This window comes from Melampsora larici-populina (genome assembly GCF_000204055.1).
Source record: "Melampsora larici-populina 98AG31 unplaced genomic scaffold MELLAscaffold_82, whole genome shotgun sequence".
Lineage (NCBI taxonomy): Eukaryota > Fungi > Basidiomycota > Pucciniomycetes > Pucciniales > Melampsoraceae > Melampsora > Melampsora laricis-populina.
Window position 1 is genome coordinate 1 of NW_006768846.1, and position 21,679 is coordinate 21,679.

Here is a 21,679-nt window from a genome sequence, read left to right on the forward strand (position 1 = left end):
AGTTGCAATACGAACCATCCGATCCTGTGTACAAGATTTGGATTACTAATCCAAATTCCGCCGTCACTGAAGAGAAAGCTCGACTGGTCAATAAAGATCTTGTCACTCACCCGGTATTGCTCACCCCAATTCCAGGCTTTGTATTCAAGTACAAGTTCGGCAAGAATAACAAGCGAAAACGGGATGCCGTTCTCGAAGAGGAGGATGAAGAGCGGCTTGGGGATGTTAATGATAACACAAATGAATCGAACATCATCTAATTGAGCTTCCCCTGTCCATTATTGTCTCACATCAGTTTAGCAATCTATGTTACAATTCTTTTTGTTCAAACTAGTACCTCAAATCGTTGTTTCCAAAGATGTGTTTGTTTTGAACTTGAAATTAGTCGTATGTAATCCACCGGTGATGCAATCCGTAACCGATCTAAAAACAAATCAAAGGAGCAATTCATCAGAACCATTCACATTTCAGACAAAGTGAGATGCCGTGTGGTCGTCACTTTCTCATAACGAAGTTTTTGTTTATCTTTGATTTGGATTCAAAACTCATTCAGATCATTTTCGCTTTTGCAGCACAAAAACAATCAGATCGACAGCTTATTTCATTGTAACTTGTACATAACGCTGAGAAGTTTCCATCCACACTTTTGATCGACACATAAAGTCGTGCAACTCTGCTATCTGTTTTTGCCTGTCTGACTCCAAAGTAGACCATCAGAATCTGTAGAGGTTGGCTTGATAAAGAAACCCCTTATGTAAATTGGCTGTTCTTTGTTGAACCTCAAGATACTCTTTAAGAACTATAAGATGTCCTTTCCTTGGCGGCGTGTTCCCCCAAATACATTTTCTTTTGTTTCGACAGACTTCATTTTAGATAGATACATTTCAACAACACGATTTATACATACATTCTTTGAGCTTGATGATTTGATGATGAGATGTGAGAAATTTATTGAGATTTTGTGAAAGTGTGAGCGAAGTTTGCTGAGAAGTTTGCTGAGCAAGAACAAGGCCGAAGCTAGGCCGATTGGTGACAGGCCCGTATGAGCAGTTATCGGGTACAAACCCGATGTTACATGCGGTGCTGACCTGTAGGGGGTCTTAAGCAGGATTTGGCTAAGTTGCGGTGGTGAATTTCAAAAAAATTTCTCCGGAGGACTTGTTTGAGGTCGGGTTTAACAAGTCGTCTCTGAGCGCGGCTGTTAACAGGGGAACTCCACTAGTAGTCGTTCTCCTTGTCCCCTTCAATTCGACTACTAGTGGAGCAATACAGGGTTCCGCGGTGCAGCTGCTATCAATCATAGTCCTGCAGAATGTTCTTCTACGATACATCAAGCTGATCCTCCAAAACGATCGGTGTATCTTTAACGTTTATCTGCTCCTTTTGATCCTACAGGTGTTTCTTTTTCTTTTTCTTTGTGTTTGAATATTCATCCATTCTCTATTGGTTTTGATTATCACAATTAGGGCTTTAATGGTGAAACAATATAATCGAAAGATATTGTTCAGTCATGATGCTAATGGTGAAATACCTGCAATAACATCATTTTGATGACTAATGACCAAACCCTTTTTCTTGGGTTTTCTTGTAGAATGTCACGAGAGAAGGAATGAAGGGAATCCACCAAGCCACAACCTTGTTCACATAACATAATATCGCGAATACAGGTGTTCATGTGGCTAGCAGCTTGGTGAACAGCTGATGAAGATGGCTCAAATAGTTTCACTCTTTTGTGAATCATTCATACTCTGTTATTCGATTATATTACATTCTTTCCATGAAATCATAATGTTTGACCAAAGTCCAAAGTGTATGATGGAGAGAATCAAAGGGACCATTGTCCTGTGAGAAACCCAGCCCTGGTCCTGTGTGATGGAGCACATCAAAACGGGATTGATTTGACATTGCAAACAAATTAACACACAAAATCAATCACCGTTAACATGGTTCCTTCTCTCATATTGGTTGATTTTGATCTATTTCTGATCGGGAGCGTAACCGTATCAGTCTTTTTCTGAGACTAACTCGCTCTGAGACTATCCTGAGACAAACAAAAAAGTAAACCGGATGGTGGCTTTTTGTACACTGTCTGTACAGGCTGGTGGCAACTGGTACATATGTATGAAGACTTGAACAAATTCATCATTAAGACTTCAAAGAAGCTGTTAACACTTCGATAACCTCATCAAGAATCAAGAACCTTTGTCGAGTCATCCATGTGCACCTTATATCTATACCTTCAGACTCACTCCAATCCCCCTGAAACATTGTCAAGGGGGTTCTATCGCTACAACCACTTACATATCAAAGTATTGATAATGAAGCAACTTACAAAACAACAAAATGTTATTGGAACAAGCTACTTTGAATGAAAGTAGCAAGCAAAACCGATACAAGAAAAACAATGCATTGTCATCGGAGCGAGATACTTTGATGTAAGAGGTTTCTATCTGTTGCGTTGTCTTGATTTCTTCAAAAACGACTCAGTCGCCATCTTTTCAAACTGTCTCTTTGTATGTATAATCTTCACGAAAAGGACTCGATATCACTTCTTTTCAACCAACCTAAAATGCTTCCAACTTCTGCTTTTCAAGACATCTCATTTTGCATTTTATCAACTCGATCGTCTTTTGTATGTATTATTTTTGACCAATGAAATTGACCAATGGATGTCTAGATGTTCTGTAGTTCGTGGAAGGCTTATAAAGAGAAGGAAGCGCCATGCGAAAAAAAACGCGCCACACAGACCGGGATTGAACTATACCTGTATGTCTCACTGCTTCTCTCAGGTAGTCTCAGAGAAAGACTGATCACCGCGGAACGCTGTATTCTTCGACCAGTAGTCGAGTCGAGCGGTACCCTTTCAAGCGACTCCCAGTCGAGTCCGCCTGCCAACAGGTGTACCAGAGAACCACTGTAACCCTCCCCTAAAACTCACTACATACCACCTAGAAATTTTTTGAAATTACATACTCGGTACCAGCCAAATCCGGCTGAAGAAACCCGGTTGACCCGTGTAAAGGTCGAGCCAGGGCTGACGTCCTTCAGTGCACCACACGCCGTGTGAATCCTTCAAAAGTGTGAACTTCACTCGATTCGATAACTTTGCATTATCTATCTTCAAAACAATCACGACTGTTCTCGGTTTCGATCAGCAATCACGACTGTTCTTAGTTTTGATCGACCATCACGACTGTTCTCGATTTCCAGCAATAATCAAACATCAAGCAAGTTCATTACACCAACAAGTGTTTTCACCTCTGACCGGATTCAGAGCTCTGATTGACTTGGGACCTTTTGAAAATTACAACCGGATTTGTAACTCACTGGTCTGGTTGAAGTTGAACCGAACGATAAACCCGATTAACCATCTCAGTTCTGATCAGCTTGATCCAGCTGTCCACTTTCTCCTACGCACCACCCAACATGACACGAAAGATCAAAAAAGATACAAATGTGCTCGCATCACTGGGATCAAGGCCTAAGCGCACACGAACAGAGGCTATCCCACCAAGCAACACTCCTTCAATTCCCAAGTCAATATCTGACGCTTTTGGGTTTGTTACTAGCGATGAAATCAATAATCAGCCTCTTCAAAATCTCCATTTTGATGATGAAAATTTGAATGATGATCCCAATCTAGCTCAGTTTATGCCTTATCCTGAAGAACCAGAAATCGAACCTCAGATATCTACTGCTGCCGATCAATTTGCTCAAGAAAGCCAAGACTATTGGAATTCAGAGGCTCGAGAACGTGAAAAACACAAATGGTCTGCCATCGAATCCCAGATGACCGCTACTTATCTTGAATGTCAGCATCAAACAAAGAACTGGACTTCTCAAGCCTCCTATCTGGACGCAGACCCCATTTGTCAATGCCCAGATAAAGAATTTGTCATGCAAACAGTTGACCTTTTTGATCAGTCTATGCATTATTTCAAAAAAGAAATCTTATTCTGCTCATGTATGCCTCGACCTGTACGGCTCTTACATTACGGTTATATCGCAAGCTCGACTCAATTTCCGCACACAGCTTTCTCGATTCCACTCTTACAGTTTCACCATCATCTTTGGAACCAGACTGTTGTATCGAGTACAGGCTTTCTTGGTGCTTTGATAGCCTTCCTGAATTCACGAACAGACGGAGTAGATACTGATGCACAAACCAAAAACACTTCAAACAAGTTGCTTATTCATAATCGGGACCTGCGAAGGCAATTTTCACACTCGGTCAATACTTATCGATCAATCATGCTGTGTACCAAGCGGATTTACTCAGAAGGTCTGAAGCTTTCTAATGCTCAGCTTTTGGCAGACCGATGTGCGCGTTGTTTTGGTCCAGCTATCAATGAAAAGAAGATTTCGCCTCAAGAGCCAGATGTCATAATTGCCTTAGATGGTAACTTTCAACATCGGCACTATACACGGTCCAGCAAGGATAATCCAACCGAAGAAGAGTATCCTAATTTATTTGTCAAGCCCTCTAGTATGAAGAAAAATGAAATTATACAGAATTCTACTGAAGGTCTAGCCAAGAACATGAAAGTGAGTCTTTCAACAATTTGACAAATCCATGTCCATCTATTGCTAACTTGATACGCACCTAGAATGCTTGTGCTGACTCTCACACTGCAGCAAACGATGTCAGAAACTCTACCTCTTGGAAACGAAGCGATGACACAGGTCTCTTTGGATGTACATGTCGACACGATGTCCCCCTCAAATTAGCCAACATTTACAAAACTGGTGAAAAGTGAGCAAATTCACTTGACCCTCTCATTGACGATTTTTATATTGATTTGGTTGCTGGACTCCTCAAACATAGGCTATATTACCCACTAAGTATCCTGGAGCAGTTATTGTTGGATTTGCCCGATGTTCGGGTTGGAGTGTTGTATGATATTGGCTGTCAGCTCGAAACACATATCAAAAAAGTAAGTTTATAATACTATCCTACCAATTTGATGCAAATTTCTAATTGCTTCATATGATCAGCGACGCTTTCTTGAGAATCTCAGCCAACGCCTGAACTTTGGCACATCAGTTTTTCACGCCTATGTGCATAATTGGGCCTGTCAAGTGATGTACAATCCTCGCTTTAACAGCTTTTGGGGATTATCGGACGGTGAGGGACTTGAAAGATTCTGGTCTTTCCTATCCGCTTTAGTGGCTGTCAATCGAATCTCAACCCGTCTTCATCGACTTCTCAATATTGAATGGAGGACCTGTTTCTATGTGGAGATCACGTTACTGTCAACAGGTACGTAAGTCAGAAGTGAATAAAACAAAAGTGCTCAATGATGACTAATTGTGATTTTAATCATCACAGCTAAATGGCTTCTACGTAGACTGCGAAATGCCCACACAGTCTCTCTTGAAGCCTGGACTGCTCTTACAAACTTATCAAATCAAAAAAGCACCAAGTTTCCTACTATCACCTACACCAAAGAATTTCTACGTCAACAGTGGCTTGATGAGCGCAATTCTCAAAACTCAAGGTGCCATATACAGGAACAACAAAAAATTGAACTGGGTCGATTATTATACTATCAAGAGATGGCCCAAAATGCTTGGTAAGGTTTCTTATGAAAGTGTCGTCAATAACATGAAGCTAATCTTTATTTGATTGTAAAAGGGATAAAGACGCAAGCAATACCGAAGAAGGCTACACTAGGCTCGAGGAACACAGTTCTTACAAAAAGAAGATTGAAAAACAGCGTGCAAAGATAGGTTCTGAAGCTATCCTCAAGAATCTAAATGGTACACTTTTTTTCTCTCATTGACCAAATGATTACTGAACTGATCTAATGTTATACTTCTATAGCTCACGAACAAGACCAGATCTTGAAGATTTGGTACGCTAAACAAGAGGTTCGTGATCAGTTTGTAGCCATTTGTGAACAGAAAAGGCCTCTGGATATGAGTCGGCGTGATGGGAAGCATTCGAGCATTGGTAAGAAAATCCATAAATCTCATCAAATACTTACTGGATGATTTTCATAAGTTTTTTTAAGTTAACTCCCCCCTATGCACACCCTTCTATGCACAGGCTACAACGACAAGACACCGCTACTCAAGACACTTCGCGACCAGGCAGCCAAATTGAAAACAAAACTTGAAAGCTATCAGAAGTTGTTAACTGCCTATTCAATCCAATCTCCGCATCAATCACAACCCCCAAACATCATGTACACTGAACTTTTGAAAATCGACTTCGATCATTCATTCTGGAATGACGGCTTATTCACAAATGGACGTGAACCTTGGGCAATTGATGCTAACACACAGCATGGAATGCGTCAGATTGCTTACTTCGATCGGGCAAATGAAGAGATTCGTCGAATAGGCTGGGAAGTTCAAAGGGTGATGAGGTGGGCAACCGATTCACATAAGTCTCTTTACAATTATTTGTTTCAACTTCAATTGTTCCAGAATATCGAAGAAGGGTCTCCAATGAGCCTTCCATTGGTTGAACATCCAACTCTAAGTTCGCTCAGTAGACTAGGTAAGGTTTCAGCGGCACAAGTAATCATCAATGAAAAGCTAGCAAGACTTTTTACTTTGCAAGTAGACTGGAATGGACCTCTATTAGAGGTCTTTGCGAGAACACCGCCCCAAGATGGTGATCGCAGTCTCCGAACTAAATGGCATGATCAGATTAAGAAAATACAAAATATCCATTCAAAGTCTGCTATTGTATTGAACCCAGGAATTATCACTATCTTGGAGAAACCTGATGATGATATTCAGATGGAGAATCAAGAAGCTGATGAAATAACTCGAGTTGATGAGCCATATGGGAATAGTGCTGTGTACATTTATGAAGATTCTGATGATGAACCTGCAAGCGATGAAGATAATGATATTGAGGAGGAGGATGTTGATGAAGCACTCAACGGTTTTTCTTGTTTGTCAGCGGCCTAAACTTAAAGATGTAGAAAACAACTTGTTGATTAAGTGATATTGGAATGAGGGAGAAAATAATAAGATACAATGTTGCATCTTCCCTTTCTACTATGTAGCCATTGAAATTCTTTGCTTTAATATACTCAAAGTCGTGATTTTTTATATCCACAAGGAGATGGCATGCTCTAGAACATATTCAGGAACCAAAAACAAAATCTTGACTTTTGTGTCTTGAATCAAAGCCCACTCAGTCTCTAGGTGTAGATCAGCCAGCTCTGGTTTTAATGTACTGAGGTGATTGAGACAAAATCTGTATATGTTTTATAAGCGGAGTTGGTAATCAAAGAAATTATGAGGTGGAGTGGAAATCTTTGTTTTACTATTCGAATTCATATATGAGGGTGAATTTGTGCTTTTTATTAAAAAGCGTATCAGTAAACTCAGTTTAAAATTGAAAAGTGTCATTTGGGGGGACTCCATACAGCATATTTCCACCATCATCAGTATTTTGGTGATGTTTTATGCTTGAGCGGAAGTTGAGATTGGACATTTTAAGCTTTGAATGAGAATATGAAGGTGAAGCTGTGATTTTTTCTAAAAAGTGTATTGGCAAACTCACTTTAGAATTGAAGAGTGTTATCTGGGGGGACTCCTTATTGTATATTTCCACCATCATCACTATGTTTGGGGATGTTATATGCTAGAGTGTTTGGCATGTTCTATGCTTGAGTGATACATAACATGGTGTGTTTTGGGTTTAGCCTGCCAAAAACTGAAGTGAAGATGTCAAGATTTTGCAAGTGTAATTATTGACTCATCTTAAAATTGAAAAGTATCATTGGGGGGCTCCAAAGAGCTTGCATCCACTTCAATGATCTTTGATTTTTTTTGAGTTGAAATATGTTTCAGATTTGATCAAGTTCATGTTTGTGACGCATGTAACACCCACTTTTCCATCTTGTCAGACTGTGTTTGGGACACAAAATGAAGCCAAAGGGATTGAATAAAGTGGAAATATGGTTTGTGCCTCCTCCATGGACACTTTTCAACTCTAGAATGAGTCAATTATGACACTTTTGCAAAGTCGCAATGTCTTCATTTTAGTTTTTGTAGTCTAAACCCAAAAGAACACCATGTTATGTCCCGCTCAAGCATAAAACATCCCCAAACATAGTGATGAAGGTGGAAATATACCATATGGAGTCCCCCAGATGACACTTTTCAATTCTAAAGTGAGTTTAATGATACACTTGTTAGAAAAAAGCACAACTTCACCTTCATATCTGCATTCAAAGTTTAAAATGCCCAATCTCAACTTCCGCTCAAGCATGAAACATCACCAAACATACTGATGATGGTGAAAATATGCTATATGGGTTCCCTCAAATGTCACTTTTCAATTTTAAAGTGAGTTTACTAATACAATTTCCAATGGAAAGCACAAACTCACCTTCATATTTGCATTCAAATACTATAACAATGATTTCTGCTTCACCTTGAAGTTTAGTATTGAATTCCCTCTTCATATACTATATATCTCTTCATATATTATATATCTCTTCATATATTATATATCTCTTCATATATTATATATGTATTATGTTTATGTGTTTTGTATTATGCAAAAAACCTTATATTTACTCTCACAATATAGTATGATGATAATACTATGACATGGGCACTTCAGTAACCTCAAATGCTTTACTGCTCAGTTTTGAAATGATGTGTTCTGTGTTTCTAATCTGATTTAACCTACATCCAGCTTTCAAGAATTCCTCAAATATCCAAATCTAGATCACATTTCTTCTACCTTTTTTAATTATTGTATCAACAATCAATTGCTAGCATAATTTGAGCAGATCAACATCAAGTATGTTAACTCAAATGAACACACTCAATATTGAGTGACTGCTGATGTAGGTTGGTAAATAGTTTTCCAAATACAAAATTCCATTATATAAGCTCTTGAGTCTTCAATAAAATGTTAGAAGTAAAGGCCAAAGTCACGTGGTCTATGTGGTGGTATCATCACTCCAATATTTACACATCTGAAGCAAATTAGGCTCTATGGATTATTTCTGCCTTATCAAATATTTCTTATCCTTTTATTTTGAGTCAAAAACTCATATTTTAAGTCAAAGATTTACATTTTAACTCAAAATTTGGTATTTAATTTGATTTCAAATTATTGCGCCAACTGAACTGAACGCAACCCCACGCGCCAGAACCTTACTCATCTGTGCAGCAAACTAGAAGATTGTCGCAATATCCAATCCATCATCATATCCACTATCAATATTTAGAAATCCTGCAAGATGTCCGGAGTCAATTTACAAACTGTCTACTCAAGTGAATCTCAGTATGCAGATCAGCAATTAATGACGACAAGCTTAAGAGGCTCTGCAATGGAACATCAGCGTTATGCGGAACAACAATACTCTGATTTATTCCATCAACCTTTTCAAAGACTTTCTCCAGACCATGATTTCAATTCTACACAAAACAATACATATCCAATTTCAGTGTCACAATCTCACACTACACAGTCGACTCAGAATCATTCTTTCAATCTCAATCAAGATCACCTACCACCACAACCTCGATGTCCTGATTTGACTGATACTCGGATGATGCATATGAACCAAATTGATCAGATTCATCAAATAACTCAGCCTGTACCTAATATGAACCATGATCCTTTCTTTCCGCAACGTTCATGTGAACCTTTGATTGACAATAGGCCTAACAATAATCATCAAAATAATCAAGTTCCACAAACACAGTCACCTCCTAATGGAATCAATCTAGATAGCAATACAAATCAGAACAATCGACTGTTGGTCCCGCAACCTCAACACTCGTCTGCAATTAACAATATCGGTTCTGTTTTGGTTCACACGGAATCACGCACCGTTTCACAAGTCACAAACTCAAACCAACATACTGCTTCTGGCAAGCAAGTGTCACAAAAGACCAAAAAATCATCTCGATCTAAGCAGCAAATTCAAACTAGCAAAGATTCTTCACTTACAGACCAGCCAAACCGTGAAAAAGACAGTCTCTCAGCTATTAAGAGCTCCAAGGCTGCGGTAGATGCATTTTTATTGCCTTCCTCCCGCCTACCTAAAGATATCAACCTTCCAGAACAGCTTACAGTAGAGCAACTGTACAAATTGCAGGCTTCACAACTTAGAAAATTGGCTGACAAGCATAGCACTGGTCCTGGTAGAGGGGTGATGTCGGAAGCTAAAAAAAAGGTTTTACGAGAATTTCACACCTCTACTGAGAAGCTCCAAGCGATCCTTTGCATACATCTTGGGATATCACAAGAAGTTGCCTCATCCGAGATGTGAGCCTCTCATCATCTATTCTATATCTCATATCGGAAGCTTACTTTCTTATATTCAAACAACTTTTTTAGTGGAAGATTTGCATCACACAGGCTGCCGATTGCTTTCAATTATTTCAAAAAAAATAAAGAAGTCAGACAGATTTATCGAGAACGTGAGTAATTGTTTTCATGATCTTAGTCCAAAAAACTGAACATCACTGGATTCTGCACAGACGGTGGTGCAACAAACAAATTAGCAAATGCTCTAGTAAAAAATCTCTGGGATGCCTTATCAAGTCAAGAACAACAAGCTTACCTTCCAAAGGAAGACGAAACTGATACCGACAAGACCGACATACCAGACAATAACAACGACGACGATGGTGTCAATCCGGATGAGATACCCGACCATCGTCCAACTCAAACAGGCTTGGCCACGATTGTTCGGGGATCAAATGATGAAGTCACCCGCAAGAATGGCTTCCGGAAATCAAGTCGCAATTTGGCTTTCTCAAAAGCCAAATGTAATGAATTTGTGGCTACATTTATCAAGAAGGTACGTTCATTGCATTGTGTTCCTGTTTGTCTACAGAGCTAACTACTCATTTGAACTTGATTGATCCTAGGCAAACAATATGAGCCGAATGCATCCAGTCCAATTTGCTATTGTAGCAATTTCTACCCATCTTTCCGATCATTGCTTCCAGTTCATTACAACAACACCCGGATTGTGGGAATGGGCCGAGCATGATCTCAGTACATCTGCAACACGCGAAAGCACCACGTCTAGGATGCAGGCTTTTGTGACAGGTAGATCAGTCGCGGGCCTTGCACGTCCCAAGAGACCAAGTTAGTAATCTCTGCTCCATCTTGTAAATCTTCAATGACCGACCTTTACGACTGTCAATAGAAGGTTCAACAGTAGAAGTGGATAAATTGAAGGTTCATCTGAACAACATCATCAGTATGTATCAGATCTGTCAAATTCTGATCTGTCTACTCGCTGACTAGCAGTCTTGACTTTTGCTTTCAGGAAAAGCTACCAACAAGCCGCAAGAAATGTGGAAATGGTCAAATTGTGAAACTCGGCTTGCAGATGAAGGCTTCAATCTGAAATACGAACCATCCGACTCTGCGTACAAGTTGTGGATCACCAAACCGAACTGTAGTCTCACTGAAGAGAAGGCTCGACGACTCAATCTCGATCTTATTTCTCACCCGGTCTCTCTTATCCCTATTGAGAACTTTGTCCCTAAGTACCAGTCCGGTCAGAACAAGAAGCGAAAAATCGATTCAGAATTTGAAAAGGAACAAGATATACAAGATATACTTGAGAATGACATTAGCTCTAATGCCTAATTTTCTCCTTCAACCTATCATCTCACTCAACTTGTTGTACATGTGTCTAGAGTAGCAAACTCATCTGTAGACTCGACTTTTTACCACCTATGAGTACTCATGAAAACATTGGGAGAATGAACTTGCGGACCTGATTTTTTGACCGGAATCTCATGAATCTCATGAAGATTCCGATCTATCCATTCTTTAATTAGTTGATATTCCAAAGATATCCGTCAGGATGAAGATACCATAAAGGTGATCGATGCTATTGTAAGACTGAAACATTCTTTAGTTGTATGACTTTCATGGCCAGTCAAAATTTACTCGCTTTGGATACAGTGAATGATCTCATTTCAAATCAAAATTTTCTTGTTCTAGATACAATGAATGATCTCCATTTCAAAACTTTTTCTCCATTTTGCATAGAATCTGCTTGAGAATTTGAAAGTACCCTATTAATACTGTGTTCCTTGTTACGATTGGAAAGTAGACATCTGAACCGTACATATTTTTTGGACAAAGAAAAGGTAGGTTAGTTATATCCCTTTTGATCTTGCGTGTCATGTTAGGTGGTGCGTAGGAGGAAGTGATAGGTGTTATGAAGGTGGTTATCGAGTTGAGTGAAGTTCGCAGGTGGTTATCGAATTGAGTTCAGTTCGCGCGTTTGAAGGTATGATCCGGCGTGCAAACTTCAGCCCTGGCTAGACCTTCACGGGTCGACGGTTAGCTCTGTCGAGTCCCTTAAGCCGGATTTGGCTAAGTTCGAGTATGGAATTTCAAAAAAGATCTTAGAGGGTAGTGAGTTTGGGGGAGGGGTTCAACAGGTGTTCTCTGGTGGCACCTGTTGGCAAGCGGGCTCGACTGGGAGTCGCTTGGAAGGGTACCCCTCGACTCGACTACAGGTCGAAGGATACAGGGTTCCGCGGTGAGACTGATACCGCATCTCTCCCTTCTGATCGGTCAATCTTACAAGATCCCTTTGTACAGTCCTGGGTAGTCCGAGAAGACCAGAGAAAAAAAGCGCGCCCCGCTCGAAAAAAAAAGTGCCACTCTGGAAGAAATTGTACTATCCCTGTATGGCTCAGAGACCGTCTCAGGGAGTCTCAGAAAAAGACTGATACCGCATCTCTCCGCATTCTTGCGGGTTTCTGTATTCAAGCTGGTATTCGTCTGGGTTGCCAGAAGTGTTGGTGGTGCATTCATAAGGCAATTTAAATCAGTCGTCGTCAAGTGGGTACTGAAATGTTAAAATGCACACTCACAACTCATCCAACGGCAACAGCTCAGAATCCAGAAGCTTCCCTGCTCCTGTGGTTTTTACATCCAATTGTCTCCCGACTGATCTAATCAAATTCTCCCTCACCTTTGAGTAAGGAGATTTTCTATAAGAAAACTGGACTCTTCAGCCTGCATTACACTTCATTCCTCTTGTTCAAACCTGAATCATTTTGATTTTTTCCAAGTTGCAAGACTTCAATTGACACTCTTCCATCTCTTACTCTCTTACCATATACAATATAATCAAAAATGCTCCAAGTCTTTCTTAAGATCTCTATTCTACTCTTTTCCTTGTTGGTTCATAAAGTCTTAGGCGCTACCAACGCTCCTCCTCCCACTGTTCATTCGTGTAACATCAAGTTTACAATACTCGGAGATAGAGCAGGTATGTGAGATCATTAAAAACTATCATTCCTTTAGCCCTTCAGCATCATCCGCGCCCACGGCTAATCCAGACCACTTTTACGATTGCTCACCTTGAAAGAATGCACCGGAGGCGGTGTTGTGCGTAACTGTGCTTATAAATCTTGCTGGCTTGCTGGTAAGTATCTCAAAAGCTAATGTTAATGACCTTGAGTATTTCAAATCATATAGAAAAGCTGATGATAAACTGGATTTTTTGATTTATACAAATTTATTCATCTTTAGGTCATCAATACATTTCAATGACTGAATGTAAGCTAGCAAAATTGTCTGACAAAAAAACAAGTCATCAACAATGTGCTCAATATGAGTTTATCAACAATGATCTAACTAAACCTCTCTATTTCAGTCAGTCTTTTCAATCTCTTTAATTGATTTATCATTGATTGTTAGAATATGGAAAAACTCTCTGATTTCAATAATCTTTTTGTTTCTTTTCGAAATACTCCGAAACCCCCAAAACAAACCTTCAGAGTGTAGGAATCCTGGTCTTGTAGATTATATATGCTCTGATAATGCCAATAATATTGGTAAAATCTTGGGTCAGTTTGACTTAATTTTGATTATTATTCAATTTTAAAAACAATAAATTAATTGAGACGACTCGATTTTTTTTCCAGGATGTTCCGATTGCTATTCGTGAAGAATGACTTCAAAAGAACAACTCCAGTCTTTGATCATCTCATATCATTCCATAAAGAACAAATAAAGATCCCTTCGAAAGTGGTTTTGTGTATTATATACTTGTCTATCAAGATGTTTTCTATCTCAAACTTTTAGAACGAGCTGAGCTCTCAAATAAATGTAGCTTAAAATGACTCTCGCCTCTGTAAACTTATTGGGAAATAATTTGATCTGGATCGAATCAAAAACCTTTTTGTTTTGATTCAAACTATCGCAACCTTGAATGAGAAAAACATTTGGTTCAAATATGAACTCAATAAGTTTTTGAAAGATGATCAATCATACACAAAGAATAATCCTAATCTTTACGAGCCAAACTGATTATTTCCTGATGTTTGAGACCATATCATGGTATATCTAAAGCTTCTTCAAATATCTATATCAGTCTTGACTCTATAGTGAAAGTAGCTGACAACAGATTTTAAGAAAATATTAAACCTTATCACTCGACTGGTATGATTCTCTATTTCAGATCTTTTTTTTTGCCAACAGTCAAATTGATGCTGGCCATATGTAGATCCCATGAAGCTAAAGTGGAATGACGAAGCGGATTTAAGTGATGTTTAGAATGCATGAATCCAGTGACGTCAAGAGACGAAAGAGATGAACTGCGAAGAGTAAGACTAGATATTTGAGTTGATGATCATGCATCACATCAAGCTGAGGTTGAAGCACAAGATATTCCTGGTGGAGAGCAGGAGATGCAAGACCGAGTCATGGTGAAGATAATGAATCCATTATCCCGGCAATCGATTTTAACCTCTACCTGACCAGAGTAAGATGAATGCTGAACAAAAGTTAAAAGAAATGAGAAAAGATGTATGAATCTGAAAACATCCGCCCTTCGAGCTCGTCCAAAGCAAATGATCAGGGCCAAGTTCAAGTGTGTTTTAACTTTTCATCAACAATTTCGAACTCGTTCTTTCGAAATCCAAACCAACCAAAATGATACCAACACCAACACCAACACCAACTGATCAAGATCCATCATACTCCATCTCTCAATCACAACCACAACCACAACCAACACCATCATCAACATTTAAAAGTTCTCAACACATTTGTCGATTTATCACAACCGATCCGATTCCTCAACTTAAAGCAACAGTTTCAATTCAAGATAATTGGTTAATCTCATCACTTATTGAAAAAATTCAATCTACTATCATTTCTGAAACTTCAAATTTAGATTTCAATACATCAATCTCTTCAAGTTCTCCTACTCATAGACTTATTCTTGAACAAGATGGTATGTTTTCTTTTCTTTTCCATCTTTGTACTAAGCTTTGAAACAAAGAATTCATGAATTTTTTTACATTTTTTCTTAGGAACTAGACTCCCATCTAATGAATTATGTTCTATTGTTGATAGGGTTAGTTATCTTGATTTCTTCTCTATAGACTATACCAGAGTAAGACTTGACATACTTCTCATATCATTCTTTTAACTTTGCTCTACATCTTTGACTTCTGTTTACAGGCTGTCATCATTTGGTGAGTCATATCTGAAATCAGAGCTCCCTTTTGAAATAATTTTCATCTGACTTTGATTCAAATACCTACTTCTCTAGTGTTCAAATCATTCCTAACCTGAGTCCTATCAGAGCTCTACTTCCTAGCCCACCATTCTCTACTTCTACACCAATAAACCCATTAAACCAATCATCAAGACTGATCCCAAATCTTTCAGTTCCTTTAAACCATCGACTGATTTGTGCATCTTTACCACAACTTTCTTCAAATTTACCAACACCATCACAAAGTCAAAGAACTCAAGAAACGAATTTGATACCTAAGATTGAAGATTCATTAGAAAGTTCATTTGTAAGATCTCATATTGAAGCTTTTCGAAAATCTGCTGCACGTCATTATCAAACTTCATCTGATTCATCTAGTCATTCACCAGAAAGAAGATTGACTGAAACAGGAGATGAAGAAGAGGATTATAAACCAAAGAAGAAGAAAATCAGATTTGATAAACTTACTAAAGAATCTAGTCGAAAGAAATCGAGAAGAAGTTCTACAATGAAAGTGGATAAAGGAAAACAAAGAGATTCGAGTTGTTCTATTACACCCGAGATTTCTAGATCATCATCAAGCCCAAAGGAGAACATGAAAAGATCTAGTACATTGATTTGTGTTAAAATTCCATATGTTGAAACCAAGAAACCTGACTCATCAAGATCAATAAAACCCGAATCACCAAAAGCCAGTCCAAGTGAATCCAAACCAATCATATTGGATTCATCATCCTCTAACAAATTTCCAATCACTCCAATCATTCGTAGCAGTAAACGATCGATTTATGAAATTTATATGACTGATTTAACATTTAAAGCAGCTTCAAGTCAAGGTCCATTACGTATCCCACCATCTAATCAAGGATTAAATCCGAGTTGTACAATCACACAACTTTCAAAACATTTAAGATTAGAAAAACATCAAAGTTGGAAAATCAAAATTGGTTCAAAATTTTGGATTAATCATCGTGATCATGATCATGATCAAGAAAGTTCAGTGAATCATGAGATGCAACCCATTGGTTTGGGAAATCAAAAAAGAAGATCTACTTCTGATTCAACTATGGTCATGAAAGATTGGGATCTAAGTTTAGGAATACTGGGGGTTTCTCCATTAAGTTGTTCAAGAGATTCGGATTGTCAAAAAGAGTTTCCCAAGATCGAAGTTGTAAGCTATTTAGGTTTCTATGATTGGTTCAAATTCAATTCAAACTTATATTCCTTAACTTTTTTTCTAGATCCGTAATTGGGATATGTAAAGATCAACCAGTCTTGAAGTTTTAATTTTTATGATGATGATTATCTATTGCTTAAAAATCTATCATTGGTAAGATGAGATAATAGAATTTGTAATCCTATAATTTTGTGTTTGCAAAGTATCAATTCATTAAAAAGCTATCATATCACCCTGATCGAGCAAGCGTAAGCTGATCAGTGATATTCAAACAAAAGTCATCAAATTCAAACTTTCAAATAAGTTCTGTATATAATATTTTCAGTCGACATGAGATCCACAGTCGTAAGATATATGCGAGTAGATGGAACAGTGATGCCTTCACTAGTTACAAATGCATCAATAGCACAAGCATATTGTGATGCTCAGCAGTGAGCACACATAACCCCGACTAATTAACTCTGTGACCCTTGTTTACGTAGTCATCAATATCCACCTGGGGGGTAGTAACGATTTTGATCTGGTGGAGGTTGGGAATAACCCCAAGACGGTGGTGGTGGCGGTCGCTGCTCGCCTTGATTCCACTGCTGAGATTGTGGATCTCCCGAATTCCATGATGGAGGCGGTGGTGGCCGCTGGCCTGACATACTGACATTCACACCACCCCAAGGGGATTGTTGAACAGGATCGTCGTAGCCAGGGAAGGGCGCGTTACCAGGCATGGGAAGAGGATACGAGTCATGTCTGATTGGAGGACCAGTGTTCGGATCGTGTGATGGATACGACTCGGGGCCTCCGTAACTTTGATTGTAGCTCGGCGTCGTCTGTGGCATCGCAAATCCACCAGGACCATGGTTGCTTTCATGATTTGCAGAATAATGATAAGGGCCTGGTGCATTGGGCATCATCATTCCACCGACACCATCGATCGAGGAACTAGAGTGAACCTCCGGAGCGGAGGCATACCCAGGTTCTCTCGGAAAGTTAGTTTCGTCCATATCGCGTCGACCACCTGACATGAGACCCTGCATCTGATTGTAACCTATTTTCAAACGTACAAGAAGTATTAGGCTCTGTTAGATCTGATAGTCAATGCGCAATTCTCGTACCGGGAACCTGGTTGGTTAATTTCCCCATCATCTGCTGAGGATTTGGCTACGCGGGTCAAAAGCAGCAGTATGCAGTCAGAAAAGGATCACAAATCTCATGATGAGCTCCCCACTATGAAAAGCTTACCAGAAAACCTTGCATGTGCTGGCCAAAGGTAGACGAGCCGTGATTACCGCAGCATCCGGATGGTCCGGTCTCAGCAAGACCACGACGTTTGTTCTTGCCGTTGCGAACACTTTCTTTAGTGAGAGCATTCAGTACATAGCCACGATCATGATCAGACATCTTGCCGATCCAATCTCGCATATCTAAGAAAAAGAAACATTGTTGATTAGCACAATCTTGGATCAGGCGACCAGAAACTTGATTCAAAAAGTAAAGAGGTGAAGAATCACGCACATTGGCCCATTTCTCGTTGTACGTCTGAGCTACCATCCACAAAATACGGATGATCTAGAAATGAGCAATATGTCAGTCGTCGTCAACCACCACATTCGCTGTAGAATAAGTCAAATGACATACGAAAGGCTTCTAGAATCTTGTTCACTGTTCGGTGCGGATCGACTGAGGTAGAATCCCAAGCCTCGACGACGCCCTTGACAGTATGTTTAACGATGATCTTTGCTAAATTGCCAGCTGGCTCGTTTAAAATCTTACAGGTAGGTCGGCAAGGCGAATAGACATCAGATGACAACACTACTGCGTTTTACGCCTTATTTAGGTGCTCACCAATCCAAAATGATCTTTGCTCAATAATGAATGTGTGGGATCATCGCAATGAGGATTATTGAAAGTTTCGTATTGATCTTGCTTGTTGATAACCGCAGCTGACCCGTCTTGGAGCGTCCCGGTGGCTGATAGCATGATGGGCTTGAGGTATCTGATTTTGCACAATAAATAGTATCAGTGCGACATATTCATGTTTTGCGCGAAGGCCATGTAGCTGCAGAAACACTCAAACGGCTCAAGCGTAGTGAAAACAAACTGCCGAAGAAAGAAGTCAGCAGTATGAAATTGACACGGAACAGGCATAAATCGTACTTTGTTGACCGCATTGCCAATCTTCTCGGTCAGACTACTGAGCCCGGGGATCTTCTCGATGGTCCTTTCAATGGACTTGCCTACATAGACACGGGAGTGGTACAACAGATGGAAATGTCAATCTCAGAAACTTGGGGTTATTCAAACAAGTGTTGCAAGGCAGACTTACAGACGTCATCCCTAAACTTTAATACTTTCCACATGGTCGCATGAAGCTCCTGGGGCGACATCTGCGAAGGATCAAAGCCGGAGCCAGGAGCCGTGCGACTCCGAATTTCAGATAGATCGTCCATTTCTCTCGATAGGCCACTTCCTCCACCACTTGGCATTTGAAAGAGCATGGATCTCAAGGCATCCCCCGTCGGATCTGCCCCAGGTCCACTGCGTGCCTAAGAACAACGTAATATATCAATTTGGGAGTCAAAATGGGATATGTGTATCGTTCTATTTTTGAAACAGGGAAGAAACTGACTGTGGACATCGCTTTTGACAAGTCGCTGACACTAGCTTCACTGATATGATCTGTAGCTTCTCCGAGGAGAGAATGTAAAAAGTCGGCAGCTCCGAAAACACCTGCAATACGGAGAAATTAGCAAATGATCATCTGGGCAACAGGTGCGATGCATATGGAAGGCGGACGGACCAGTTATTAATGGGGGCGCCCTTCCTGAAGGTGTGTCGATTATGCAGGCATCTCCGACATGACAAAATACCTGGGTGTGGCCCAGCCTTCTCAGAGACAGCTCGCACCAATTTGAGTGTGCTGTGAAAATGTAAGGAGCATATCAGTTTGAGTGATGCAACGAAGAAGTATGTGGTCGTGTACCTGTTAAGTCTTCCAGTGTGTGTAACTGTGTCGATCATGTGAATGTGGGGTAAAACAGATGGGGGTCAGCCATAGGGAATAATCCTTCGCGAGAATGTAATCTTACAGCGGTACCAAGCAAGCGATATGCCTCATGATAGTCAGCTTCGCCTCCACCGTTTTTCGCACGACGTCCAATGTCAATACATTTGCTCAAGACGCGTCTGATACACGCCGCACTTGTATCCCAATGCCCAGTCTCATTTGCAATGTAGTTCTTCATGCCCGTGCGAGGGTCAATCTGGCGAATGCCAACACATCAATCTCGAATCAAAGATTGACAATATCATATGAGGTCACTCAACTTGAAGTTCCCTTGGATCTATTGGCCCTCTCAAACCCGGATGGACAGCTCGTGCATCATTGTTGCTATTGTAATCTTTGGGATTGTCTATATGTTCGACTGGCAAATATACCCCTAGCCTTTTTCGTTTGGAGTTCAATCAACAAAGAAAATAGTATCACCAGTTATTAGCAGCTTGAAATAAACAATGGGAGAAATCACATTAATGTCAAAACAGAATTTTCGAACCTCTCCTCAGTCACTTCAAACTCGCCGGTCGCGTAACCGTGAGCAAGAAAGCCAAGGGCCATAACCAAGTTGATGATTGTTTGCTTGGCTAATTTCGAAAGACCAGCCACGTCCATCGCTTGTCTGGTATGTGGAAAAATTGAATACAGCGTTCTGCTCAGTCACTGATATGGCACTCTTGTGGACATAGGTAACGCACGAGTAGTCACGCAGCCAGTTTCCAAAGTAGACCTGATCACAATTCCCAAGTAGCAGATGTAAGGAAACTTGGATGCATCACAGACGAGACGAGTGGGTACTTGCCCGTTTGATGTCCAGTCCTCCAAATTTTTTGGCGCCCAAACCTCCCAAGATACCTCCTCCCGCTTTCTTCGCCAATTCGGCCAACACGTCCCTATGGAAAACCGAAGTACACGGGTTTGGCACTTATTCTGTCATCCAACAACGAAAATTGACATACTCTATGTCACCATGTCGAAAAGCTTTATCCTAGTAATCAGATGGATTAGTTTGCAATTATATTCATTGTGGTCCGACAAGCATTTTGTGGGGTTCATAAGACACGTACTTCTAAATATGCATAAGATGGAATATTACCGGCCCCGAAGGCGCTCGTGCCGTCAACTAGAAAAATCATCACGAATAAACAAACGAATACTATGGTGATGAATAGCATCCGATCATCTGATGTGCCCGCCATCTTCGTTTGGTGATCTGAGGGATTGTCAAAAGTTTTGTCGAGACTGATTGAATTGGTAAATGAGGAAACTTGAGGTCAAATATGTAAGCTGGTCAATGTAATAGTGAAATTGATGTTGGAAGAGTGAGATGATTGTTGCTTGTATGATGTACTTTCGAAGTTGAAGTACACTCGATCAGAAATCGATCCTCCAAATGGTCAAGAGCAAATTCACACAAGAGGCACGTGGGCCCGTGGCGGTGCAGTTGTATGCGTCGCCGAATGCCCGGAGACGTCACGGGCGACCATGAACAGCAGATATCACGTGCACAAATCTCACTGCATACGGTAACGGCACAACCAGAAAAGCCAAATGACGTAGGTAAATGATGGATTCATCACCGATTATCAGCGAACCATCAAAGTTCAGACCGCACAGCATTACATACTCCGGTCTTTCCATCAGGATGATCTCCCTGTGTTGAACCCCTGGTGGCCAAGTCAAGTTCGACCTGGTCCTTACTCTCGATCAACACTCTCGAGCGTCTGGAAACTCGAATCATGTGTCATCAGGTGTTTACACATGACGACTCCTTGTTTGCAACGAAGGAACCTTCAGAGTGAGATAAATGTATGAATCGAAACTCTGGCTTGCGTTGTTGGACTTTTGTGAGCGAGGTACATACTAGGGCATACCTCGGTAAGACCACGCCAGTCTTCACATACACTTGCTCAGCTTCAGCAAAGACTCGAAACAAGGGAAGGGCCTGAGCATAGTCGCTAATCCCTTCAGAAG

General features: G+C 40.2%; 5 protein-coding genes across 5 annotated transcripts; 4 read left to right on the top strand and 1 right to left on the bottom strand.

Annotated features, from left to right (window-relative positions):
- Positions 1–3,300: 3,300 nt before the first annotated feature.
- MELLADRAFT_79633 (uncharacterized protein) lies at positions 3,301–6,924 on the top strand (the record flags this gene model as incomplete). The annotated part of the gene is made up of 6 exons (XM_007417997.1): positions 3,301–4,545; positions 5,261–5,264; positions 5,330–5,573; positions 5,636–5,760; positions 5,825–5,953; positions 6,050–6,924. 6 exons carry the CDS (start codon positions 3,427–3,429, stop codon positions 6,922–6,924), a joined length of 2,496 nt encoding a protein of 831 aa, XP_007418059.1.
- Positions 6,925–10,778: 3,854 nt separating this feature from the next.
- MELLADRAFT_73549 (uncharacterized protein) lies at positions 10,779–11,986 on the top strand (the record flags this gene model as incomplete). Its single annotated transcript, XM_007417989.1, has 4 exons — positions 10,779–10,793; positions 10,864–11,086; positions 11,148–11,201; positions 11,271–11,986. The coding sequence occupies 3 exons, from the start codon at positions 10,873–10,875 to the stop codon at positions 11,594–11,596; spliced, it is 594 nt and encodes a 197-aa protein (XP_007418051.1).
- A 1,119-nt stretch (positions 11,987–13,105) lies between these two features.
- MELLADRAFT_123566 (uncharacterized protein) lies at positions 13,106–13,922 on the top strand (the record flags this gene model as incomplete). The annotated part of the gene is made up of 5 exons (XM_007418013.1): positions 13,106–13,241; positions 13,341–13,397; positions 13,505–13,627; positions 13,753–13,821; positions 13,900–13,922. 5 exons carry the CDS (start codon positions 13,106–13,108, stop codon positions 13,920–13,922), a joined length of 408 nt encoding a protein of 135 aa, XP_007418075.1.
- A 986-nt stretch (positions 13,923–14,908) lies between these two features.
- MELLADRAFT_69132 (uncharacterized protein) lies at positions 14,909–16,741 on the top strand (the record flags this gene model as incomplete). Its single annotated transcript, XM_007417982.1, has 5 exons — positions 14,909–15,212; positions 15,292–15,335; positions 15,443–15,456; positions 15,534–16,650; positions 16,721–16,741. 5 exons carry the CDS (start codon positions 14,909–14,911, stop codon positions 16,739–16,741), a joined length of 1,500 nt encoding a protein of 499 aa, XP_007418044.1.
- An 84-nt stretch (positions 16,742–16,825) lies between these two features.
- Positions 16,826–21,039, bottom strand: MELLADRAFT_76041 (uncharacterized protein; the record flags this gene model as incomplete). Its single annotated transcript, XM_007417995.1, has 21 exons — positions 16,826–17,480; positions 17,577–17,727; positions 17,766–17,811; positions 17,973–18,074; positions 18,166–18,219; positions 18,289–18,418; positions 18,496–18,646; positions 18,722–18,750; positions 18,808–18,887; positions 18,977–19,196; positions 19,280–19,380; positions 19,451–19,570; positions 19,634–19,658; positions 19,740–19,913; positions 19,978–20,095; positions 20,205–20,327; positions 20,404–20,435; positions 20,504–20,598; positions 20,631–20,635; positions 20,665–20,693; positions 20,773–21,039. The coding sequence occupies 21 exons, from the start codon at positions 20,902–20,904 to the stop codon at positions 17,142–17,144; spliced, it is 2,256 nt and encodes a 751-aa protein (XP_007418057.1).
- Between the last annotated feature and the right edge of the window lie 640 nt (positions 21,040–21,679).